At 37.3% G+C, this 23,423-nt stretch overlaps 3 protein-coding genes across 5 annotated transcripts; 2 read left to right on the forward strand and 1 right to left on the reverse strand.

Annotated features, from left to right (window-relative positions):
• Positions 1–820: 820 nt before the first annotated feature.
• Positions 821–8,275, forward strand: LOC120002303 (SWI/SNF complex subunit SWI3D-like). Of its 3 annotated transcripts, XR_005469146.1 has the most exons (8): positions 821–1,329; positions 1,482–2,002; positions 4,041–4,706; positions 4,918–5,084; positions 5,156–5,979; positions 6,937–7,127; positions 7,216–7,659; positions 8,017–8,275. XR_005469146.1 is itself a non-coding variant. In XM_038851011.1 (7 exons), exons 1-7 carry the CDS (start codon positions 885–887, stop codon positions 7,585–7,587), a joined length of 3,186 nt encoding a protein of 1,061 aa, XP_038706939.1. In that variant the 5' UTR covers positions 822–884; the 3' UTR covers positions 7,588–7,898. The 3 variants fall into 3 exon arrangements, 2 of the variants coding, with proteins under 2 accessions (XP_038706939.1, XP_038706940.1); XM_038851011.1 differs by lacking the exon at positions 8,017–8,275 and having other exon boundaries at positions 822–1,329; positions 7,216–7,898; XM_038851012.1 differs by lacking the exon at positions 8,017–8,275 and having other exon boundaries at positions 822–1,329; positions 5,156–5,961; positions 7,216–7,898.
• A 1,350-nt stretch (positions 8,276–9,625) lies between these two features.
• Positions 9,626–13,789, reverse strand: LOC120001860 (ras-related protein Rab7-like). Its single transcript, XM_038850361.1, has 7 exons — positions 13,515–13,789; positions 13,182–13,208; positions 12,885–12,984; positions 11,447–11,593; positions 11,242–11,322; positions 10,704–10,849; positions 9,626–9,900 (listed from the first exon to the last, which is right to left on the reverse strand). Exons 1-7 carry the CDS (start codon positions 13,772–13,774, stop codon positions 9,834–9,836), a joined length of 828 nt encoding a protein of 275 aa, XP_038706289.1. The 5' UTR covers positions 13,775–13,789; the 3' UTR covers positions 9,626–9,833.
• Positions 13,790–14,749: 960 nt separating this feature from the next.
• On the forward strand, positions 14,750–22,332 carry LOC120001859 (coatomer subunit gamma-like). The gene is made up of 18 exons (XM_038850359.1): positions 14,750–14,957; positions 15,666–15,763; positions 15,860–15,910; positions 16,080–16,193; positions 16,297–16,497; positions 16,601–16,702; positions 17,521–17,628; positions 17,718–17,951; positions 18,393–18,643; positions 18,759–18,930; positions 19,025–19,180; positions 19,295–19,345; positions 19,907–20,047; positions 20,129–20,326; positions 20,437–20,568; positions 20,646–20,819; positions 21,206–21,445; positions 21,718–22,332. The coding sequence occupies exons 1-18, from the start codon at positions 14,912–14,914 to the stop codon at positions 21,910–21,912; spliced, it is 2,664 nt and encodes an 887-aa protein (XP_038706287.1). The 5' UTR covers positions 14,750–14,911; the 3' UTR covers positions 21,913–22,332.
• The last annotated feature ends 1,091 nt before the right edge of the window (positions 22,333–23,423 follow it).

Here is a 23,423-nt window from a genome sequence, read left to right on the forward strand (position 1 = left end):
TCAAAAAATCTTCTGAATATAAATGTACATGAACTCATTAATTTATAATTCATCAAATTCATAAAATAACAAATTTGTAACAATTAATTTATATATTTTTCATTCGGAGCAAATCGTTCATGACATGGACGCAAAGAATTTCACCTTAACATAAATTTGTATTCCATATTGTGTAAAATGTAATAGATTGAATAAAGTACATATGTATATGCATTTCTCCATGTTCACATCTAGAACTAAATGAATTCAAAAATTCTTTGAATACAAAGATACATGAAACTCATCAATTTATGATTCATCAAATTCATAAACACAACAAATTTGTAGCAATTAATTCATATATTTTCCATACGGATATTTCAGAGTAATACGTTGATGACGTGACGGCACGAAATTTCACGTTAACATGAATTTGTATCTATATTATATTAGATATAAATAGATACATAGATACATAGATAGATAGATATGGATACTTTTGACTTAACAAACTTAATGATTACTCAAAATATACTTCTTTATTTCATTAAAACATGAATAATAATAAGGAAAAAAATAGAAACACATCTCCTCTCGTTTGGACTTGTTAACTAGTTTGCAACCAATACTTCTAGTTGCCCCCTTTTTTTCTTAAATAAAAAAGGGGAAAAAAGAAAAAGAGAAAAATTCTTTTTACTTCTATTGCCAGACGAAAATTTTCTACTTCCAGATCCCCAAATATCTAAACTATCCAATGAAATCATTTCAGGCTGCGTGGAAACAGCAAATCCGGTATTGTCGATAACAATATATGCGCAATTGTTGTTTTGTGTCTTTTCTTCACATGCTTTAACCACACTGAACCAGAAGCCCCAACAGTGCCACACGGAAAGAAAACCCTTTCGATGGAGGACAAAAGGCGCGACGGCGGAACCCTACCGCCGGCAAGCTCCTATGCGGGAACTGAAACTCAGGCAGGCGAGCCTGTTCAGTCTCGGCGCCGAGCGGGAGGGCAAAAGAGGAAAGCTAATGTACTCTTTCCATCGAATACTTCGTCTACACCGTCGAAACGCGTTACTCGCGAGAAGAACTTGAGTTTCCACTCTTCGATCCATAACGGCCCATTGACCCGGGCGCGCCAGAGCCCCAATAGTGTCGCTTATGTTGCTTCAGCTGTGGCAGGAGTAAAGCTCGAGGAGAAGCCGATATTGACTGCGGATGCGGCCCTGGCAGATGATGAGCGACGCAAGGCAAATGAGGCGGAGTCAGAAGCACTGGCAGCAATTGAAGCGGAGTTTGAGGCAATTAGATCTCGGGATGCTAACTCGCACGTTGTACCCAGTCATTGCGGTGAGTAGGGGTTTGTGTTTTGGCTCCTGGTCCTCATTGTTGTGAGTTTCCTTGTAAAGTTCGTCATTTTAAACTGGGCATATTCCTTGTCTAGCGAAGTGGAGTGGATTTGTTCTATGGTTTCCACATTAATTTGTTATCGTGGTTTTCAGGTTGGTTTTCATGGAAAAAAATCCATGTTCTCGAGGAGCGGGCATTGCCTACATTCTTCAACAATAAATCCGAAACCCGGACTCCTGGTGTGTATTTGGAAATTCGCAACTGGATCGTGAAGAAGTTCCACTCAAACCCAAATGTTCTAATTGAATTAAAGGATCTATCAGAGCTTGAAGTTGGAGATTCGGATGCACAGCAGGAAGTCATGGAATTCTTGGACTACTGGGGTTTGATTAATTTTCATCCATTTCCACAAAAAGATGTAGCTGTTGCCAGCACCGATGACAACAGAACAGCGAAAGTGGATTCTTTGCTTGATAAATTTTATCGCTTTGAAGCTATTCAGCCTTGTCCGTCCTTGGTTCCTAAACCCAACATTAAAACTCCGACTATGCCTCTTGGGGTGTTTCCTACTTCTGCAATTGCTGAAGATTTGGTGAGGTCAGAGGGGCCAGATTACCATTGCAATTCTTGTTCAGCTGATTGCTCTCAGAAGCGCTACCATTGCCAGACGCAGGTTGGTTGTTTCCTGGCTATTTATAATTTGAATTTCTAATATTCTGTTATTCTGCATGTAAGAACACTATTCTAAAATCATTATTCCGGACAAATACAATGGTCCCACTTTTCACCAATTGACCTTAACCTTAATATGGTGTCTACTACTCCTGAAATATGTTTTTGTGTGTTTGTACGCTGACTCAGGTTGTATTTTATCGTAGTTATTTGATTGGCTCGTTTGGCTATAGGAGAAATGTCTTGGTAGTTGGTGCTTTTTATCCATTTCCGCCTGGGAAAGTGCAGGAAATTTATTTACGGGGCAGTTTGCATATCTCATTTATTATCTTTCCATTTAGGAAATCTTCCTTTCTTTCTTGCCAGAAAAAATCTCTCTATTATTAGCTTGTAAAAGGTTCTTGGAGAAATTAGGATGTGATTCTAGAGTGCATGGTGTTCAGTAACACCAGGGAGGGGGCGCATCCACAGTTGTAGATGCATCTGATAAAACCTTCTGCATTTGTGAGAAATTATGTGTTTTAGCTCAAGGCATGTGGGATTGAATGGGGAAGTAACAGATTTTAGACGAGATAATATATGAAAAAACAGGACCATTGATTGCCAATCAAATTGAACGTTGACTACTTGAAAGCAGAATGGCAAGTTAGTTATTTCATGCTTTAATTCAACACCAGAGATGCTTCGTATAACCTTCAGATATGTGTATAGTGCGATGCCAGTTTTGTTAACTATGTTTATTTGAATTGCATTGGAGGTAAATTGATGTTTCAACTTTTAATTGAGGGGTTGTTAAATTTCAATGACTATGATACCTTTAAAATGGACAAGGCATGACATGCAAATTAGTTGTTGAAAATTCATTAATTGAAGTAGATTTTGAAAAAAAAAGAAAGAAAAAAGATTGAGATCTTTGGCGACAGTCTCAGAACCAATTTGATCTTATGCCGGGATGGTCCAGAATGGAAGAGATACAAACTAAGAAGATCAAAGGGAAAAAATATAGAAAGGAATGTTCACTTAGTGTCCGTTGATTTGGAGACATGGAGATAAGCTTTGGAATCTAAAGGTTTTAAAATACGTATGAATAAGACAGAATTGATGAAGTGTAAGTTTAGTAAAGGTAAGTGTGGAGACCAGGAAACAATTAAGTAGGCTGGAAATAAATACTTAAAAGGGAGAAGTTGAAACATATTGGGTGTATAATTTAGAATGATGGAGGGAGTGAGGAGGATGAAGCAAATACGATTAAAGTTAGTTGTATTAAGTGGAGAAGTGCATCTACAGTTTTGGCCGACTGACTAATACCCTTGACGTTAAAAAGTGAAATTCTATAGGTCTGCTATACACCTTGCAGTGATGTGCAGTACATGATGTTGGGCTACGAAGAGGGAACTTAGTGCTACAAGAATGAGAATGTTGTGTTGGATGTGTGGGAAAACAAAGAAGGATAGTATTAGAAGTGAGACCATTCGATGTAGGGTTAGGGTAACTCTAATCGAAAATAAGATGTGAGAAAATCAACTAAGATGACAGATGATTTGGGTAGGTACAATGCAAGGTTATTTGTGCAGTAGTGCATAGAGTAGGAAATGATAAAAAAAGAGAGTTGGAAGACCAAAAATAACATGCATGCAAGTGAGGAGAAATGACATGGACTCCAAGAAGTAGGTGGGAGGGTATCTTTTGAGAGGAATTAAATTAATGAATTCAGGAGAATTCATTAGTGATTTCTCATTTGGACTCAGTGGCCGACCCCAACATCGTTTGGGATAAAGGCTTTGTTGATGAAGCTGAGTTATGATGGGTTAACTGTAAAGAGGTTACAAATTATCATGGCTAGAACCACACTTTTTTTTCTTTTTTTGATAATGGACTCAATAAAGTTCGTGCAAAAGAAACTTTGTTTAGATGAATATGCACTGCCGTCTGTATTCATGTATAGCAGTTCAAACAGATTTGACGCTAATTTATTTTAATTTTTGGTTCGGGTGCTACATGATTTGTATTCTATTTACTGATATGTTCATGTTGGACAGGCCGATTATGATTTGTGTACTGATTGCTTTAATAGTGGAAAATTTGGCTCCGACATGTCTTCATCAGATTTTATTCTCATGGTGCCTGCTGAGGCTCCAGGTGTTAGTAGTGGAAAGTGGACTGATCAGGAGACCCTCCTCCTCCTTGAAGCATTGGAACTTTACAAAGAAAACTGGAATGAGATTGCAGAGCATGTTGCCACAAAAACAAAAGCTCAATGTATTTTACATTTTGTTCAAATGCCGATTGAGGAAACTTTTCTTGATTCTGGTGAGGGTATTACTGCCAATTCCAAGGAAACTGCAGATCCTGCTGCATCCACTAATGATTCTTCTGTCCCCAAGGATGATAAGGAAACAGATGAGGGTAAGTCTAGAGCTAGTGAGGATCAGCCCTCAACTTCTCCTATGGAAGAAACAAAACCAGAAGATGCATGTGAAGCAAAAACTTGTCAGGAAACTTCAAAAACTGAAAATGTCAGTGACATGAAAGTTGGCGAGGAAGGTTCAACATCAGCTGGTACTGGTGAAGTCAAGGCTGCTCATAAAACTGGTGAAAACATTGCGCTAAAGGCTCTAAGGGAAGCTTTTAGAGCTGTTGGTTATTTTCCAACACCTGGAAGACCACTTTCATTTGGTGAAGTGGGAAATCCTGTCATGGCACTGGTAAGGGAGTTGGAGTTTTCCTGTGTACAAATAAGTGTACTTCGTTTGAATTTCAATGACCATGTACATATGATTGCTTTGCTGACTGGGCATCCACCAGTGCATGATAGTTTTTATCCTTCTCCCCAGAAAAATGAGGCATTGACAGAAGTGCATTGTCTGTAAACTGTCGCAATTGCATCTATCATTTACTGGTTGTTGTATGTTGTAGGTTGTGTTCCTGGCACGGTTGGTAGGATCTGATGTTGCTAATGCTTCAGCCCGCAGTTCTTTAAAAGCCATGTCCAGCAATTCTCCAGGTCAGCAGCTGGCCACTAGGCATTGTTTTGTTTTGGATGATCCCCCAATTGACAAGAATGAAACTGGTGCTTCTGAAAGGTATAAAGAACTTCTTGGTTTTTATAATTGTCGTAGTTGTGAATATTATTCCTGATGCCCTGAATTTGCAGTGTTGTCACTGAAATGGTGGATAGGCAGACTGATAAAGACATTGAGGAGCAGATCAATAACCAGAAAGAGGACAGCAATACCTCTGGTCTGAGTAACAGGGATTTGGCTTTTAAAAAAGACGAGAAAAACGAAAATTCTATTCCTAAAGGACAAAGGAGTTTGATTTCTGAAAATGTCAAGCCTGCTGAATTACATGCTGAAAATGAGTCAGCTTCTCGTGAAGTACCCGGAAATATTGATGAATCAAGAAATTCAAAGTTAGCAAAGGATCTACCACCAAATATTGTGAAAGAATCAGATGATTTGGCATCCAAGGCAGACTTTCCTCCTAGTTACGTGATGGGGCATGAGGAGGAAACTGCATTAGGAGAGCATTCTCAGCTTTCAGAGGTAGAGAATGTGAAAAAGTTATCTGGTACGCTCACTCTGGAAAAAGATATCCATAGTCATCTGGCTACGTCAGGGTCAGTTGGAGAGCCCTCTCTACCTGCAGAGGTGTCGAAGGATGTGGATAAGACATCTGATTCTCTGCCTCATGAAAACAATGAGCAGCGGTCGGTTATATCAAATTCTGTTAGGGAGGAGTCTCAAGCTACAGAGGTTACAAAAGATGTCGATATGGTGTGTAAATCTTTGCCTTCTGAGAAGAATGGGCAGCAGTCAGTCTCATCAGATCCTGCTGGAGGGCCCTCTCTACCTTTGGAGGCACAAAAGGATGTAGATATGATGTCTGATCCCCTGTCTTTGGAAAACAATGAACCTCTACATCCATCAAATTCAGTGATTGAAAACGGAACAAATGCTGGTATCTCTCTTTCTCAGTGTAAGTGTGTGTTTGACAATGTGAGCTCTGAAAGGGGATGCAATAATTATGAATTAGGAAAAATGAGAAGGTGGGGTTTTGGAGAGGAGATCATTGAGCCAGATATGTTTCTGAAGTTTATTAAAAAATTTAATCAAATATGCATACAATCCAGGATGCATGTTTAAATTATGGAACATAGTTACCAGGAACTCGGTACGTTCCAGGTCGAGGTCGGGGTACGGGTACGGGAACAAGGTAAGCCACTTGATTAATTTGTGGTATGTTGGGGGTAGGATTAGTTGGTATGCTAATTGGGAACGTGGTACGGTTTGAAAGATTATTTGGGTCACCACTAAATATTGAAAGGTTATCTAGATTAATGTCTCTGAGTGCTGAAAATGGTGAGGTGCACTTCCTTCTGCCTCCCTAAGCCTTTGTAATCAAAAACAATGTTTTCAATGAATTTCAAAGGTCAGTTTTTCAGTTTTTCTCCTCTTATTCCCTCTATTTCCCTCAACTTTCTCTATCTATATTCAATCAGTGATTTGAATTTTGAGTCAATTATACCTGATTTCCACTATATTTCTCAAATTTTCTATAGCAGATTTTTGGGACACCCATTTGGGCATCCCAGATCATGTTTCCGAGCTTCCCAAGTCGCTAGTGTACCCCGTTCCGGGACATGCGTCCCAGTTTGGGGTTCGAGGGGTAGTAGAGCGTTCCTGGTAACTATGTTATGGAACCTGCATTCTCAAAGTACTTTGAAGTACATCTGTGCTCAAGATGTGTGGCAAATATATGTTGAAAACCAGATATCTATTGTAGTATTGGACTTGTTTCCTATTTTGTTTCAGTTCTGCAGTTACACTTGAAATTTCGGGCAATTTTCTGTTGGAAAAAATGAAATTCTGGGCAATTAGAAATGCAGCACAATTGCTGGTTTTTCTTATCATATTTCTTTTATGTATTATTCAGGTGAGAATCAAATAAAAGACAGTAAAATGGACGGGCATGACTGCACAGTGACCAAAGACATGCAGGATATTGATAAATTAAAGCGTGCTGCTGCTTCTGCAATCTCAGCAGCTGCAGTAAAGGCGAAAGTTCTTGCAGACCAGGAAGAGGAAGAAATTCGACAACTCGTTGCATCAATGATTGAGAAACAGGTAATCCCATTTTCGAGTTGCCTTCTGATGCTGTTGTGTGTTGCACTCTTTAGATGTCTGACTTTCTGAACAATTCCTTTTGGTGCAGTTACATAAGTTGGAAACCAAGTTAGCTTTCTTTAATGAGATGGATAGTATAGTTATGAGAGGAAAGGAACAATTGGAGAGGTCAAGGCATAAGCTATTCCATGAGCGTGGACTGATAATAGCTTCACGACTTGGTTTGCCACCTTCATCTTCTAGGGCAGGTCCGCCATCATTGCCTGCCAACAGAGTCGCTATGAACTTTGCAAACTCAGTTCCAAGGTCCCCATTAAACATGACTTCCATACGACCACCAATTTTAAGACCCATGGGAACTGCACCACCTACTTCTAACCCATTTGTAGCCTCTCCTGTAGCAGGAAGTACTGTCCAGCCTTCAGGTCAAGACAGAGACCCTTCAGTTGTGACAAAGTAGTCTTTGCATAGTGTACCATTAATCAAGCTTCATCCAATCAATACATCAGTTGAATAGTGCCTGTTTTACCAAGTGAGTACCTTTTTCCTGTTGCCTTTGTCCTTGGAGAACTTGGCAGATCTTTGGGGTATATTGCATACATGGTTTTTTTGGCTGAGTGAATGCAATCTAAAACCCATATTGTAATTGATTGTGATTATAATTGAGTGAGAATCGGAAAGAAGAATTCAAATGTGTTAGTTGACTTTCATGAGGGAAGATGTGGGAAAAGAATGAACAAAAAATAGGTGAATGAAACAGTATTTTGCGTCTCATATACAAAGAGAAAGCATGGCAAAAGCCTTCTCAAGTTTGAATCCAATGGCCCTATTTTGATTTTTTACATTTGTAGCTTGAGAGCATGCTCGACTGTAGCTTGTTATTTTGCAGGCAGAAAATCAGGATATCTACTTTGAATGTTGGTTTGCTAAAACACACACACACGCACAACAGCAGCAACCGAAAAACCAGAATACTTCAAAGAGAGAGTTAGAGGGAGAAATGATGAAATGGTTTAGTCTGAGGATTGTATCAACCAGTCTATTCCTATGGCAATTATTTGGTTGATTGGAAAAGAAACAGTAGGATCTTCAACAATAGTGAAACTAGCCTTGGTTTCTTTTTATGAAATTGCTTTATTTGGTTGAAATTGTGGTGTTCTGGCTCTTGTGACAATCTGGTTGAGGCTTTTGCTTTGGTTGCTTGTTTGCACCATCTCGGTGCTTGAATAAAATTCTTAATATTCAAACAAAATTGTTGCGCAAGTGACATACCCATGTAATCGAGTTTTTTCTCCAGCGACGATTGGTTGTGAATCTCTTCAGTTGTCCAGGTTAGTTTGGATTCGATAAGTGGAATGGTTATTTCATGGCCTTGTTTGTTTTTTATTTTTGAAGATCCAAAGTTTCATGGTTATATTAAGTTGTTCCTCGTACTGTGGGAGGGAAGAAGACCATTCAAAACAGTGCCCGTGGCTTCTTCCCTGCCCATTTTAATAAGCAGAGTTGAAGTAAATTTGGAGTCACAACTTGGCAAGTTTTATGCTTTTCTTGCTGCTGACTTCTTTGAACCTTGATTATCTTTGACATGAGCTCAATGTACGATTGCTTCTTCTTCTTTTTTGGTCAATATAGCGTTGCGTAGCCTCTTTAGTTCAAGACTTTGTATTATTGGGTTTGCCATTCGTTCATTACTGGTCCTCAAAAGGTTAGAGGCTAGCTTCTTTGACTTCATCGGCTGGAAGAGTTATTTAATGACCGTCTTTGTGTTCTCTAATCTGAATACCTGACTAGAAGTTTGTAGTTAATTTTTTTGAGCTTTTATGTTGGGGTGCCATTGTTGTGAGAAGAGAACCGTGTATGGCAGTGGCCTTTGGGCCTTTCACTTTCTCTTCATGGAACAATGGCATGTAGCTTCATACCTTTGCTTGTTTATTTTGGGCCTGCAATCTCGCATAATATATTATTACCATTTGGTCACAGCGGAGTAATAATCTATTAACAACCTTCTAAGTTCTTACCTACCTTGAATTCAAGGCTTCAGTTGGCAAGTATGGCTGCTGTTACTACTGAGAGCAACTCCAATGGGAGCCATTTGAGGTGCTCTAAATGTTTTTTTTTTTTTTTATATGGATGAAGTGCTACTTGCCCACAACAGACAACATTTTTTTATCCATACTTCTACATGTGTCTCTAATTTGATGAATAATAATTTTGTGGGATCCATTCAACCAATTAATTGACATCAGATCATCTCGTACCTTTCTTTTACTTTTTGTTTCTCTCTTGTGGGGCCATTGAATATTTGGAGTGTTATCACAAGAATATGCATGGATATATTGGAATGATAAATCAATAGATGCACAAAAATTGAGGTGTATGGAGTGTGAGAACAAGAGTGTTCATTGGAGATGCTCTAAGTTACCACCCAGTTGACATATCAACAGAGCAAATTAAGAAATCAACCCCCTTATTAGAAGAAACTATTTTGATAACAAGGATGCAATCAATCATTGGAGAACGCCCAACGTTAAATTAAATTAAAACTTGACCACATCAAGGAGTACTTACATGAAAAGGCACCAAGACCAGAAGCAATAGATCAACATCAATTTACAGTGTAGTTTCATAGAAACAATAACCGCTAAAAAGGGATCATTCTAGAGGAAATTTATTACAGCTGGAAAAAAAATAGGACACGGGCATCATTTAGCACTCACACCCACTCGATCTTGGCTGATTGTTGGTAGCAACATCAATGGTGTCAGGCAAGTAACTTCATAGAGGATAAACCCCCGCCAAAAAGAGAACAGGAAAACAAGTTTATATCAGTACCATTTCGGGCTTGCTCAAAACAATACAAAACATGCATAAATCAAAAATTGAACTCAAGCTAAATCATGCCCAGTGCAAGGTTATCACATGACAAGTAAACATGAATGCCTAATTTCTGATCGAAACAAATCTCTTATGATAATTGAAATTGAGCTGACAATGAGAGATAATTAACTAAAATGATTCTATGCATGTCAAGAAGCCAATATATTACAAATAATAGACGATAGAACGAGTCCCATAAGCACTTTTTGAATATGGCTCTCCTACAATGATTGCACTGCACAATCATTGATCCAATGGGTGTGAGAGGGGGCTGTGACAGAGGGGAAAAAATGAAGACTCTTGGATCAAACAATTAATTGTAGGAGAGAAGTGCCCATTCAAGCACTAGACATCTGGTGTCAAAATTTCTCAACAGTAGCTCACTGTGTAGTGTATACAGCTAGAGATTGGATAAACGAGATCCCAAAGAACAATGAATGATAAAAAATGCCATTATCATAACCCTATCAGACAAAATTAGAAATAGAAAGACGGAAGGTAATTTATATGCATCTTTGCTTATCTAAATGAAAGTTGCACGCCTCTTCGCAGACCAGAAAATCAAGCAATAGCTTAGCAACATTTTCGACCATTCAATCCCAATGGAAATAAAGTGGCCAGAGCAGTTGATGAATATGTACCAATAATAGAATTATAGGCATGCTAGCATGCAGATGAATTTGAGTAAATATAACTTACATCTCCTCCTCTTCACCACTCTTTAGGGCATTCTTTGCTATGCACTGAAAAGCTTCTTCCACATTAACGCCTTCCTTGGCAGAGGTCTCAAAGTAAGGAATATTTCCTTTGGAGGCACACCAAGCTCGAGCTTTTTTCTCCGAGACCTGAAAGGTTCAAAAGAAGTAGCATCTAATTTGTAAATGGATCAGAAAAGTAAGAAGTGTATGGTCACGAATACGTGTGTGCCAGTGTCTACGTTTTTCATTCTCAGCATGTACAGACTTATGTGTGTCTCTTGTTTTATCCACATGTTTTGATCGAAGTTACAAGACATGTCTGTGGTTGCAGGATTTAACCAGCAGACCTTCCCCCCTTGGTGGCATGCTAGGAAGGTACTACTGTGCCAGGGCCAGACAGTTTGGTGGGGTGAGTAGACGAATGTCTTTAAGTGTGAGCATCAATGCACTTCAGAGAGAGAAAGAGATAGGTGTGGGGGAATGTAAAGGGAGGGGAAAATAGGGGGAGAGAGTTAGAACAAAGTGGATGAATTACATACCACCCTACTGTTTCCTCCATCAACATCAACTTTGTTTCCTAAAACAACAAATGGAAAGTTTTCTGGATCTGAGGGACTTGCCTGCAAAATCAGTTATCATTAGAACTTAAACATTTTCTTTGATACTGCAGTACCGCCACTTGTACAGAACTTGTTCCATTTTGCAAAATTTTTGGAAAAACTCATAAAGGAGAATAATGCATGCCTGAATAAGAAATTCTTCCCTCCAGTTGTTAAGGTTGTCAAATGACTTTGCTGAATTGACATCATAAACAAGAACACAACAATCAGCACCACGATAAAAAGCAACACCTAAACTTTGGAATCTTTCCTGGCCAGCTGTATCCCAAATCTGCCAAAAATATAACATAGTTACCGAATCTTTTGCCACTGATGCCCAAACGATAAATTTCATGGGAAAATAAATTAAAAATGTAACTGAGATTAATATTTAATTTAGCATGATTATGGCATATAAAACTCTTTGCAGACTCTTAAGGTTAGGTAACATAACACCATGTCTACATACATAGCAAGTAAAGTTGTTGCACAAGCGAGTAGAGGAAGTGGACGGTGCAATATAGTTTTAAAATAATTTTGTAAGGGTATAATGCAATGTAATTTTAAAATATGATAAATACATTAGAAACACACACACACAACTGAGGGCTTTTGGGAAGTCGGTAATCATCAAAACTTCGACAATCTTCCAAATAAATTTATCCATATAATTCCCTGATCTAATTGCTTCTACAAAACTTATCCAGAGTTCTAAGTTATAATCCCACATGGAAAATGAAATATTCCTCCTTCAAAACTTTTTTTGCTTTTTCTAATACATAAATAATCTCTAAACAAACGCAGAAAAATAATGAGTTGCTTGACTTAATACAAGACCCTTGCTAGTTGCTAACTAAAATGTCCCAAGTCTGGAAATTACCCAAAAGTACAATTTCACAGACATTACCATCAAACCCTTAATACCAAACCATTTAGGCTCAGCTTCACGGATCCATAAGAGAAAATTAGTTGAAATCTATAAAGTGGATTCTCCTTGACAATTCAAATCCCATCTAGAGCTGCATTCTAGTTATAGAGTCCATGACTTTTTATTATCACTTCTATCCATGTCTTTTCAGTATCCCAAGGACCCCAACTTGAGCTTTCCTGACTCTTCGCACCACTACACCAAAGTCTTTGCATTGCACATACCAAAATCATTTATATTGCTGCACATCCAACAACAGTCTCACCTCTAATATGTCCATCATTCAGCCAAGTTGTCTTATAATAGCCTAACATACGTACCATAATTACAAAATTGGAAAACGGTTGAGCCCACTTTATGGAATGCATATTAGTTCTCGCAATCTTTCAAATCGCTTCCTCAGTGGCTTCACCATACTCTAGCCCTCTCTAAGTTTTGCAGTTTAAACTAAGACATCAACACATCCAAACAAGAATATAGAAAGACTATTAAATAAATAATGATAAAAATACTATGGAAGCCATTCAACTCAATAGCTTCAATTGACTAAGGCATCCAATCTAAGGCAGTTAAGCTCACCCAACTACTACTATAAGATTGTGCTCATTTTAGTGGGAAATTTTGATGCTGCCAAATAATCAGTATTACAACTAACCTGCAAGGTAAAGAGTCTATCTTCGAAATGAACTTCCTTGGTCAAGAAATCTGCTCCAATAGTAGCCTTGTACTGATTGCTAAACTTCTTATTTACATATCTGAAAGGAAGAGGTCAAGGCACAAGTACCAAAAGCATTCTACTGCCGATAGTTGCATCTAGTAGTAAGCAAGATGTCAAGGCACACTACACACATACGAAAAGCATTCTACTGCAAATAGTTGAATCTAGTAGTATTTTATTAAGATGGAGTATAGTACCAGTTGTTGTCACAATAGTCACAAATATAAAGGATACTGATTCATCAAAGAGGTCTTTCCAACCCTGAAAATCACACAAAAACAAATATTTCCAAAATTAAACAATTCAACAAGACAATTAAGCAAGAGACAATAGAAACATTAAAATAATATCTCAAGATGTATTTTGTTCCAGATAAGTCTAACCATAATCATAAAGTTTCATTACTGGATCAAACAAACACTAATATGGTGATCAACATGAATCAAGATCAATCAAACTTAAGAATCGATCTGAAACCCTAAAAACTGTAGTTTATAACTCTCGATCATACTTTTTATACAGACCGACATGCCAAAACATAAAATAGAATTTACACACATGACTGACCCGCTGTCACCGAGGATGATAACCTTCAATAGGGTTCTTCTACGGTAAGGCATGGTTCTCGATTTGGTTGTTGGTCGTACGGACACGAACTCGACGGGATCTACGTCGGAGTTCAAAGATGCGAGAGAGAATTTAGAAGGCTTGCCGTACTCTACTCTGGATTCTCTGCGGATTCTAAGCTGATCGTACCTTTCTAGTCCTCTTCTTCGGATCAGTCGTGGACAAGCTGGATTGACCTGTAATTCGGATTTGAATAACATTTTAATTCGCCCTTTATATTTATGGAACTATAAAGACGGGTCGGTGTCCTGTGGCATTGTGAAAGCCAATCAATGATGGACTAGCAACTGTTATTTATGAACCCCCTTCTAGTTTAGGTTATTTCTAGATTCACCCATCTAGTTCAAAAATTTTGATAGACACTCCCTATATTTAGATTTATCTTTTGTGAGATCCTTTCATCTATCTTTTGTTAAACTAATTAATGTGATGTCTGAGAACATTGTTGTTTTTGCATTGTTGAAGAAAGTAATTGGAGAGGACTTGTTAGTGGAAGTGAAATTTTAGTTTTTATGGCAATGTATAGTATTTAGGCGACAAAAAAAAATCACATTAATGACGTAAGAGAATTGATAAAAAGACCTTGCAAGAAATAAAACTGTTTCTCAAATTATGATGTAGCGTTCTTAATTGAACAATGACTAAAAAACTCAACACATGTTTTGGGGGACAAACTCTAGATTTTTTTTCTCCATAAGCAAAAAACCCTTATTGATGGAGGAGGAGGCGGACTATCTGACATACCTCCTCCTCCTCCTCCTCCTTTTTTATTAGATTTATATCAATTTCAAATTTTTTTCACCTATTGACTATCTACTTATGCCTTTTGTTTCTCGACTTCTTTGAAAGTCTCTAAATTCTTTTTTGGAGAGTGACGTCTTTCTTCGGCAAGTTATGAGCCTGCTTGAATTCTTTCTTCGGCAAGTTAAATGAGTCTCCTTGAATAGTTTATCTTCCTAGTTCCTAGAGTGACGAGTCTCATTGGGCCTGGCTAGTATGGTGGGCTTCTAACAGCTTGGCCCAAGATACTGACTTATTAAGCCTCTTTAATGTATTTTCCCTTTTGTCTTTTAATAAAAATAAATTAAAAACCATAGATCCACTAGGTGTGTAAACATCTATGACGTGGCAATTTCCAATTAGTTTATATCCGTTCCTGCAATTACTAGTTGTACCTCTCCTCACAGGATCCCAGCGAGTCTCGTATTTCCCCTTCCTTTGCTCGATAGAGGTGGGCGAACATCTTCCAAATTCACTGCTGCGTCTCGGGACTCAGAGAGACACAGACACTGTGTAGTTAATTCTTATTTGATTTTGGAGTCCTATCTCATATCGCGATGGCTCAGCCTCTGCTGAAGAAGGACGATGATCGCGACGAAGAAGGTATTTCTCTCGTGATGCATTGATTCGCGCCCTTAGATGCATTTCATTTCCATCGCTAGATTGATTCCGTAGTTGAATTCGTGTTTAATGTACAAATCATAGGTTGCTGGTTCTAGATCGGTGCTTGAGTCCTAGATCTGTGTCCTGCTGGCCGTTATAATTTATCTGACATGATCTGTGTATGGTTAGATAGTGCATTTTCAAGGAGGCGTGGTCTAATTTTGTTGATTCGGTTATGTTTTTCAGTTGATCCGATCTCTACTCTTGCTTTGTTGTAGGTTTCTTTTTGGTATATGTTTGTAGCCCTTAAATAGCAATGCAGCTTGCAACTCCTTGTAATCATTCTCAAAAGTTTAGTTGATCTGCTGTGGATTGTTGAACGATTTTACGTCCTGTGGTTCTTAAATTTCGTTTCCTTTGGGTCAGTTTAGATGCCTACTTTGGTAGTAAAAGCTTTTATTGCTCTGAAAGTCATGTTAGTTTTGATTACTGGGATCAGAATAAGTGTTGTTATTCTCTTGCAAATTTTCACTGTAGAAATGACTACTTAATCTGGTTTGATTTCTGTAGCTATTTAAATGTTGTAGCCTATCTTGATGTTGGTGTGTCGTTGATGTTAGTTTGTGGAAGTTTCTGTAATTTGCTATATTGATTATTGAAGATCTGCTATCGTCCTCAATTGTGTTCATTTTGTACCTACCTATACAGCTGAATACTCTCCATTTTTGGGGATTGAAAAGGGTGCTGTTCTTCAAGAAGCTAGGGTTTTCAATGACCCTCAACTTGATGCAAGAAGATGCTCTCAGGTCTTTCTTTTCTTTGCACGAGCTGAATTCCTGTTTGTATATTGTTTTTTTCTTCATTGTATGAGAGCTGATCATATTTCTTGATGCTATTTGCAGGTCATTACAAAGCTTCTCTATTTGCTGAACCAAGGAGAAACATTCACCAAGGTTAGTCTTTTTCTTTCCTGTGGAGATATTGGATCATATTTAACTTGTAGAAGGTAAGATCCATTCAATGTTATTGTTGTGTGGTACACCGGCTCATATCCTAATTAATTTTTCTTTTTTAATCATGATCATTAGTTCTGTAACTTCTGTTTTGTCATCTGTTTTATAGATAGAAGCAACAGAAGTTTTCTTTGCAGTGACCAAGCTTTTTCAGTCAAGAGATATTGGTTTGAGGAGAATGGTCTATTTGATGATAAAGGAGCTTTCTCCATGTGCTGATGAGGTTATTTGCTTGAATTTATATTTTTTCTAAATTTATTTTAGTATATTCCTCTGTCATTTGGGGAAGGATAGATGCTGACTGTATGCATTCTGTGTCAATGAAGGTTATTATTGTGACAAGCTCCCTGATGAAGGACATGAATAGCAAGACTGATATGTATCGGGCAAATGCTATTCGTGTGCTTTGTCGAATAACTGATGGAACCCTTCTCACTCAAATCGAGCGATACTTGAAGCAGGCTATTGTTGATAAGAATCCTGTTGTTGCTAGTGCTGCCTTAGTCAGTGGGATCCATTTACTCCAGGTCCTTTTTTTCGGCCTCAGTACTGTGTTATTCTCTCTGGTTTTCCTTTTATCCACTCCACATTTGTCAAAACTCATTTAACATTATTGTTAAATATTGGCAGACAAACCCTGAGATTGTCAAAAGGTGGAGCAATGAAGTTCAGGAAGCTGTACAGTCAAGGGCTGCCCTTGTACAATTTCATGCCCTAGCCTTGCTGCATCAGGTATGTTGTATTGCTGAGATGGATATGTTTTAGGGTTACATAGCGGAGATGGTTTGGTTTTCATCCAATCTATAACAATATTTTTTTTTTCCTTGAAAAAAATTCTTTTAAGATGCTCAAGATAACTAAAGAAATGTAATGAACCTTGTTCGGTTGCCATTAATATTTTATATTTGTTTGTGCGGATGTGTATTTAATTTAACTTACGATACCATGGTTTGCTTTTAACTGAGTGGTCTTTACCCTAATCGATCACAGAAGCAAGACTCTGTTTCTGGTTCTACATTTCATAGAGCTAGTTTATACATTTTTGCTTTCATTTTGCCATTTTCATTTCAAAGTATTTTTTAGTGCATTTGGATATCTTCTTGTGCAATTCCAGTTGCATCAAGGACCTTCGCACCTCCCTACTCAAAATTGCTGCATGAGCCTTGTGCTCCCATGTTTTTGTGTTATAGATTTCATATCTGACTTCTTATGGCATAAATTTCACATGATTACATCAGATGCTATATTAACTGTGGCTAGTTAAGGAACGGCTACCTGCTTTCTAACTTTTTTGTTTGGAACTTGACTGATAGGAACATATCTTTTTTATGTGGGTGATTGGAACATATCATAATATAAATTGTTTCGAAGTTTTGACTTTTCATCATTTGTGGTAGCGAAGCACAGGATTAAATGAATTTCTAGTGCATGTGGGCATGGAATTAGTCAATTAGTGATGACTAAATTATGAGTTTCATAGTTGTATTGGTTGCATATGGAGATACTGTGTATCCGGCTTCTTACTGAAAAATGTGTTTACAAACTTGCAGATACGACAAAATGATCGATTAGCTGTAAGCAAGTTAGTTACCAGTTTGACAAGGGGAACTGTTCGCTCACCTTTAGCTCAATGTCTTTTGATACGTTATACCAGTCAGGTTCGTATATTGTGGGGAAACATAATGGTTGCTGAAGGAATGTCATTTGGGGAATCTATTGTTATCAGTTTACCTTGTCGTATTTGCAGGTGATCCGTGAGTCAGCCCCAAATACACAAACAGGCGATCGCCCCTTTTATGATTATCTTGATGGTTGTTTGCGCCATAAGGCAGAGATGGTGATTTTTGAGGCTGCAAGAGCAATTACTGATCTCAGTGATGTGACAAGCCGTGAGTTGACTCCAGCTATTACAGTTCTCCAGCTCTTTTTAAGTTCTTCCAAGCCAGTACTGAGATTTGCAGCTGTCCGTACTTTGAACAAGGTTGATTACTTGATTTCTTTGCTAATATACATCCAGGAACTGTGCTTATCATCGTTGATTAGTAAACTACTATCTCATTTTATGGGTAAACAATTTATTTTCTTAATTTTGTGAGTTGCAACACGTATGATATTTTTAGATGTGACAATGAAATTTCAGGAGGCAAATTTTTCCTTGTTGATCTATGGCAAATGGAACATGCTAGTCTTTCTATCTGCTTTAAAAATAAAGGTTGTAAATATATTTGGTTGGTGAAAGTGTAATCTCGTTTTTGTGAAAGTCCTATGAAAAAGTGAAACTGCGGAAAATAGTTTTTGAAACAGAAAATTTAAGGAAGTTGAAAACTTATATAAGGAAAAGATTTCCAACTAAAGAAACCCTCAGCAATTCTTGCAAGTCTTCAACAATTTCCATTTTCCATATGTTTAAATTTTCTTGCAGGTGGCTATGACTCATCCAATGGCTGTCACCAACTGCAACATAGATATGGAGAGTCTGATATCCGACCAAAATAGAAGCATTGCCACTCTTGCAATCACCACACTTCTGAAGACCGGAAATGAATCAAGTGTCGAGCGCCTGATGAAGCAGATAACAAATTTCATGTCTGATATTGCAGATGAGTTTAAAATTGTTGTTGTGGAGGCCATTAGATCATTATGTTTAAAGTTCCCTCTGAAGTACAGATCTCTGTGAGTGATATATCTTTTTTGCGATTTACCTTCTTGGCATGCTCTATTAAGTGAACATTTCACTCTTTCTCATAGTTTCTAATTTAATACCTTTATGTTCCTTTAATGCTTTCAGGATGAACTTCCTAAGTAACATTCTGAGGGAAGAAGGTGGTTTTGATTACAAGAAGGCGATCGTGGATTCCATTGTGATTTTAATAAGAGATATCCCAGAAGCCAAAGAAAGTGGGTTGCTTCATTTGTGCGAGTTTATTGAAGATTGTGAATTCACCTATCTTTCCACTCAGGTGGCATATTCAATTTTTTGACTGCATTTTGTTGGCCTATCTTTTTTTATTGACTCTAACTTTGATGATGTCTTTGTTTTTTGTATACTATTAGATACTTCATTTTCTAGGCATTGAAGGGCCAAAAACCTTAGATCCTAGCAAATATATACGATATATCTATAACCGTGTGCATCTTGAGAATGCGACTGTTCGTGCCTGTGCCGTAAGCACATTGGCCAAGTTTGGAGCTGCTGTTGATACTTTAAAGGTATAATGTTTCTTACTTTTGCTTTTACCCTTTCAGCCTTTCCCCTCGTCAATGAGTCAGAATCTTGGGGAGTTATTCTTTACTGATGTGATTTAAATTTTATTCTCCATGCAGCCTCGTATATTTGTTTTGTTGAGACGATGCCTCTATGACAGTGATGACGAGGTGAGTTTCAGTATTGTGTATGTCAATTTCTGATATTGGAATAGTTGTCACTGTTGAATGTACTCGTAAAAACACGTTGGAATTCATTGCATTGTTCTAGGTATCTGTCTGTTCATTGATTTACCTTTATGCATGATGTGTATTCTTTTGAGCTTTATTGTACATTCTTTGGCCTGTAAAATATGTAATTTTGACTTATTAGATATCTGTTTCCTTTTCTTGTGTACTTCTTACTCAAATTCTAACTGGTTAAGGCCCATTAGAAGTACTTTGAATCAAGGATTTAACTAGTTGGGATGTTCAAAGCTCATTTAGATGAATTCATTTTAGGTGCTTTTGCTGTGGAATAAAGTATGGAAATTAGTTAGGCTAATTGAACTTTTTAATGGGTGGATTTGTCCATATTTGCTCTTTTATGATGCTTGCACCAACAATCAGTGTACAAATGTAGATTATCAACTTGTATTTAATATTGTCGCAATAGTCAGTTGTATCCAACTTTCCCTATGTGGTGTATTATATATTTGTATCAAGTGTTTGCATCTGCCAATATGCTTTCAGGTTCGTGATAGAGCGACACTTTATCTCGATACACTTGGCGGTGATGGTTCAGTTGTAGAAACTGACAAAGATGTAAAAGATTTTCTATTTGGGTCATTGGATGTCCCACTTCTCAACCTCGAAACAACTTTGAAAAATTATGTAAGTTTTCTATAGTTATCCCTCCCCTTAATGCATTTGACGTGGTCATGATAATTGTCTTATTCATACAATGTGATATAGGAACCGTCTGAAGAACCATTTGATATAGCTTCTGTTCCAAAAGAGGTTAAGTCGCAGCCACTTGCTGAGAAGAAAGCCCCAGGCAAAAAACCTATTGGTCTTGGTGCTCCATCTACTGGCCCTGTCTCTACAGTTGATGCTTATGAAAAGCTTCTGTCCTCAATTCCAGAATTTGCAGACTTTGGGAAGCTTTTCAAGGTTCTGCAACCAATTTTCTTATAGGACATTGCCTTAGTGTTACAAATTATATTATTGCATGCAATACCTTTTTGGGCATTGCTAATGTATTGTCGACCACGTTCTTACAGTCCTCCGCCTCTGTGGAGCTCACTGAAGCAGAAACTGAATATGCTGTTAATGTAGTTAAGCACATCTTCGATAAGCATGTAGTGTTCCAGTACAACTGCACCAACACAATCCCAGAGCAATTACTGGAAAATGTAATAACCAGTTCATGAAAATAGTGAGCTTTATATCTTTCACGTGACAGTCCCTAAAAGTCTGTGTCTGATGCCAGGTCACTGTTATTGTTGATGCTTCCGAAGCTGAGGAGTTCCTGGACGTAGCAACCAAGCCTCTGAGGTCTCTTCCTTATGATTCTCCTGGACAGACTTTCGTGGCATTTGAGAAGCCAGAGGGAGTACCTACTGTTGGGAAATTTTCAAATATGCTGAGATTCATTGTAAAGGAGGTATATAAGATCTCTTATTTGTGTAGCCCGACATTGACTCATTTTCTTCTCATTTAAAGATACCTAGTACAATTTCATTGGAGCATCCATTGCTCTTCATGTCCCCCCTTCCTTCCATTCGTGTCGGTAAGGTGGGTTGCTGATGGCTGAGTTGTTATTTCTAGTTATAATAGAAGTCTAATTTTTACAAGGCTTTGGAATTATAGAAAATAACTACATGTAAACAACCTGTCATTGAAGTAATATCTTTGATACTTTTGATTATTACATAGAAATGGTGAGCATGATTCTGCTGCTTCAAGGTTTGCAAGAAGTTTTATCTGAAAGCTGCTAAGTGCCTTTTCTTGATATGGTTTTCATTTCTTTTTAATGGGTGTTCTCACCAGGTTGATCCAACTACTGGTGAGGCAGAGGAAGATGGCGTGGAAGATGAATACCAGTTGGAAGACCTTGAGGTTGTTGCAGCAGATTATATGATTAAAGTGGGAGTATCCAATTTCAGGAATGCGTGGGAAAGCATGGGCCCAGATTTTGAGCGCACAGATGAATATGGGCTTGGTCCCAGGGAGAGCTTGGCTGAAGCTGTGAATGCGGTCATCAACCTTCTAGGCATGCAGCCTTGTGAGGTAAAATTGTTTTGTGCTGATATACCGGATTATGGGCCATTTTAATGACCAAAGTCATGCACACACAGCCACCTTAGGTTACTGAAGAACATTATAAATTGAAAAGTGAAACTTCAGCGTGTGGGGAAATGCATTCGGTGTCACAATCAAAAACGAAATTCTGTTCTTGATATTTAAGCATGCATTTGTTTATTACAGATGGGGCTATATATTTGCACAGCCATTTGAAGAGCCAACATCGATTATTTCATTGATTGTTTTTTGATGTACAGGGCACAGAGGCAGTCCCTCCAAATTCTAGGTCGCACACATGTCTATTGTCTGGTTTATACATAGGCAGTGTGAAGGTTCTTGTGCGTTTACAATTTGGAATTGATGGCCAAAAGGAGGTTGCTATGAAATTGGTTGTTAGATCCGAAGACGAAACTGTCAGTGATGCCATACATGAGATTGTTGCAAGCGGCTAGTTGGTCAATATAGTTAAATTTTTTATTTACCCCCATATTTTGGGTTGTTCCTTTTTCGTGGATGAGAATGCAGGGGATTTATTTGCACCAGGAACTTGTTGCAGAAAGGAGTTAAAGCCCCTTGACCGGAATCGAGGACTCATTTACAGTCATTTGAGCTTCTCGATAATATGTTATCACATCAAGGTTCATAGGAGCAGGTTTTTGCTTTTGTGTTTTTCTTTTTTCCGCCTGTTTCCATTTCCTAACAACTGTATAAGAACTTAAATTTGAAGTAGAGGAGCATGAATCTTTTGTTGAATATAGGAGATCAACCTTCTTGGAATAGTGCTTCAATGATTTGCCCGAACTCAAGTGGAAGAAGGCAGGGGATTGATCTCCTTAAACGAACTCCTTAAATGTATTCAAGTAATTGCATTTTGGCTTGTGATTTTCCTGTTTGTTGTTTGAAATTTAAATAAAACAATTTAATGGCTGGGATATGTATGAAAGAGGAAAATATTGCTGATTAAAAATATAAAGAACAAATTGGAGAGTATTTGAAAGAAGTATTCTCTCTTAAGATATGAATATTCTTGAGTTTTATGTAAAAATTTATTTCGGGATTAAACCGATGATTTATGCTGTTTTCTATAATTTTCTAAACTAAAAAAATTAAACTTTTAATTTATAAATAATAAAAGTAAAAATTTAATTAATACCTAAAGTCTCGAAAAGGAACCGGACAAAACTGATTAAACCAGTGTTATACATATTTCTTTGCAAAATTTTTCTTTATAATTTTTTAAAACTAAAAATTAACATTTTAATTTATAAAAAAATAAAAATAAAAGTTTAACTAATACCTAATGTTTCCGAAAAGGAATCTTCAAGTGGAATTTTAATAATGGCTCTTACAAAAAAACTAACACTTTATTTATAAGAGTAATGATTATAAAATTCTTTCAATTTTGTAATGATTATAAAATTCTTTTAATTTTCCAAATGTGAATGTTTGTTATATACTTATATGAGTTGAAGAATACTATTAGTGAGAATTGAACTGGACACTCAAGTAGGAAATCATAAACCTTAACGACTAAACCAACATGATCAAACTAATTCACTATTTTTTCCAACAAAAAATTGTAGTGGCTTCAAGATCCAACGCAGTAGGATCCGCGCACTTTAATGAAATTATCACATTATACCTCAGTTACTGAATATTAAACGTTACAACTCAGTAACTGAGAATTAAAATTTGTTTCAATCCACTAAATCAGACAAATTTCCCCAACTTTCAGATAGTTAATCCGCTTACATTATGTATAAAAACTAGTTGCATGCTCGCGCTTCGCGCGACACATAATTAATTTAAAAAATAAATATTTTTGATAATTTTTCGATACTTTATTACCATAATGAATAACAAAGCTTGAATTATAGAAAATGAAAATAATTATGAGATGAACAAATAACTACAATACATTTTTCTCAATATGTTAATAAATAATTTTCTAAGAATGAGCGAA

Source organism: Tripterygium wilfordii, chromosome 7 (assembly GCF_013401445.1).
Source record: "Tripterygium wilfordii isolate XIE 37 chromosome 7, ASM1340144v1, whole genome shotgun sequence".
In the NCBI taxonomy this organism is placed as follows: Eukaryota; Viridiplantae; Streptophyta; class Magnoliopsida; order Celastrales; family Celastraceae; genus Tripterygium; species Tripterygium wilfordii.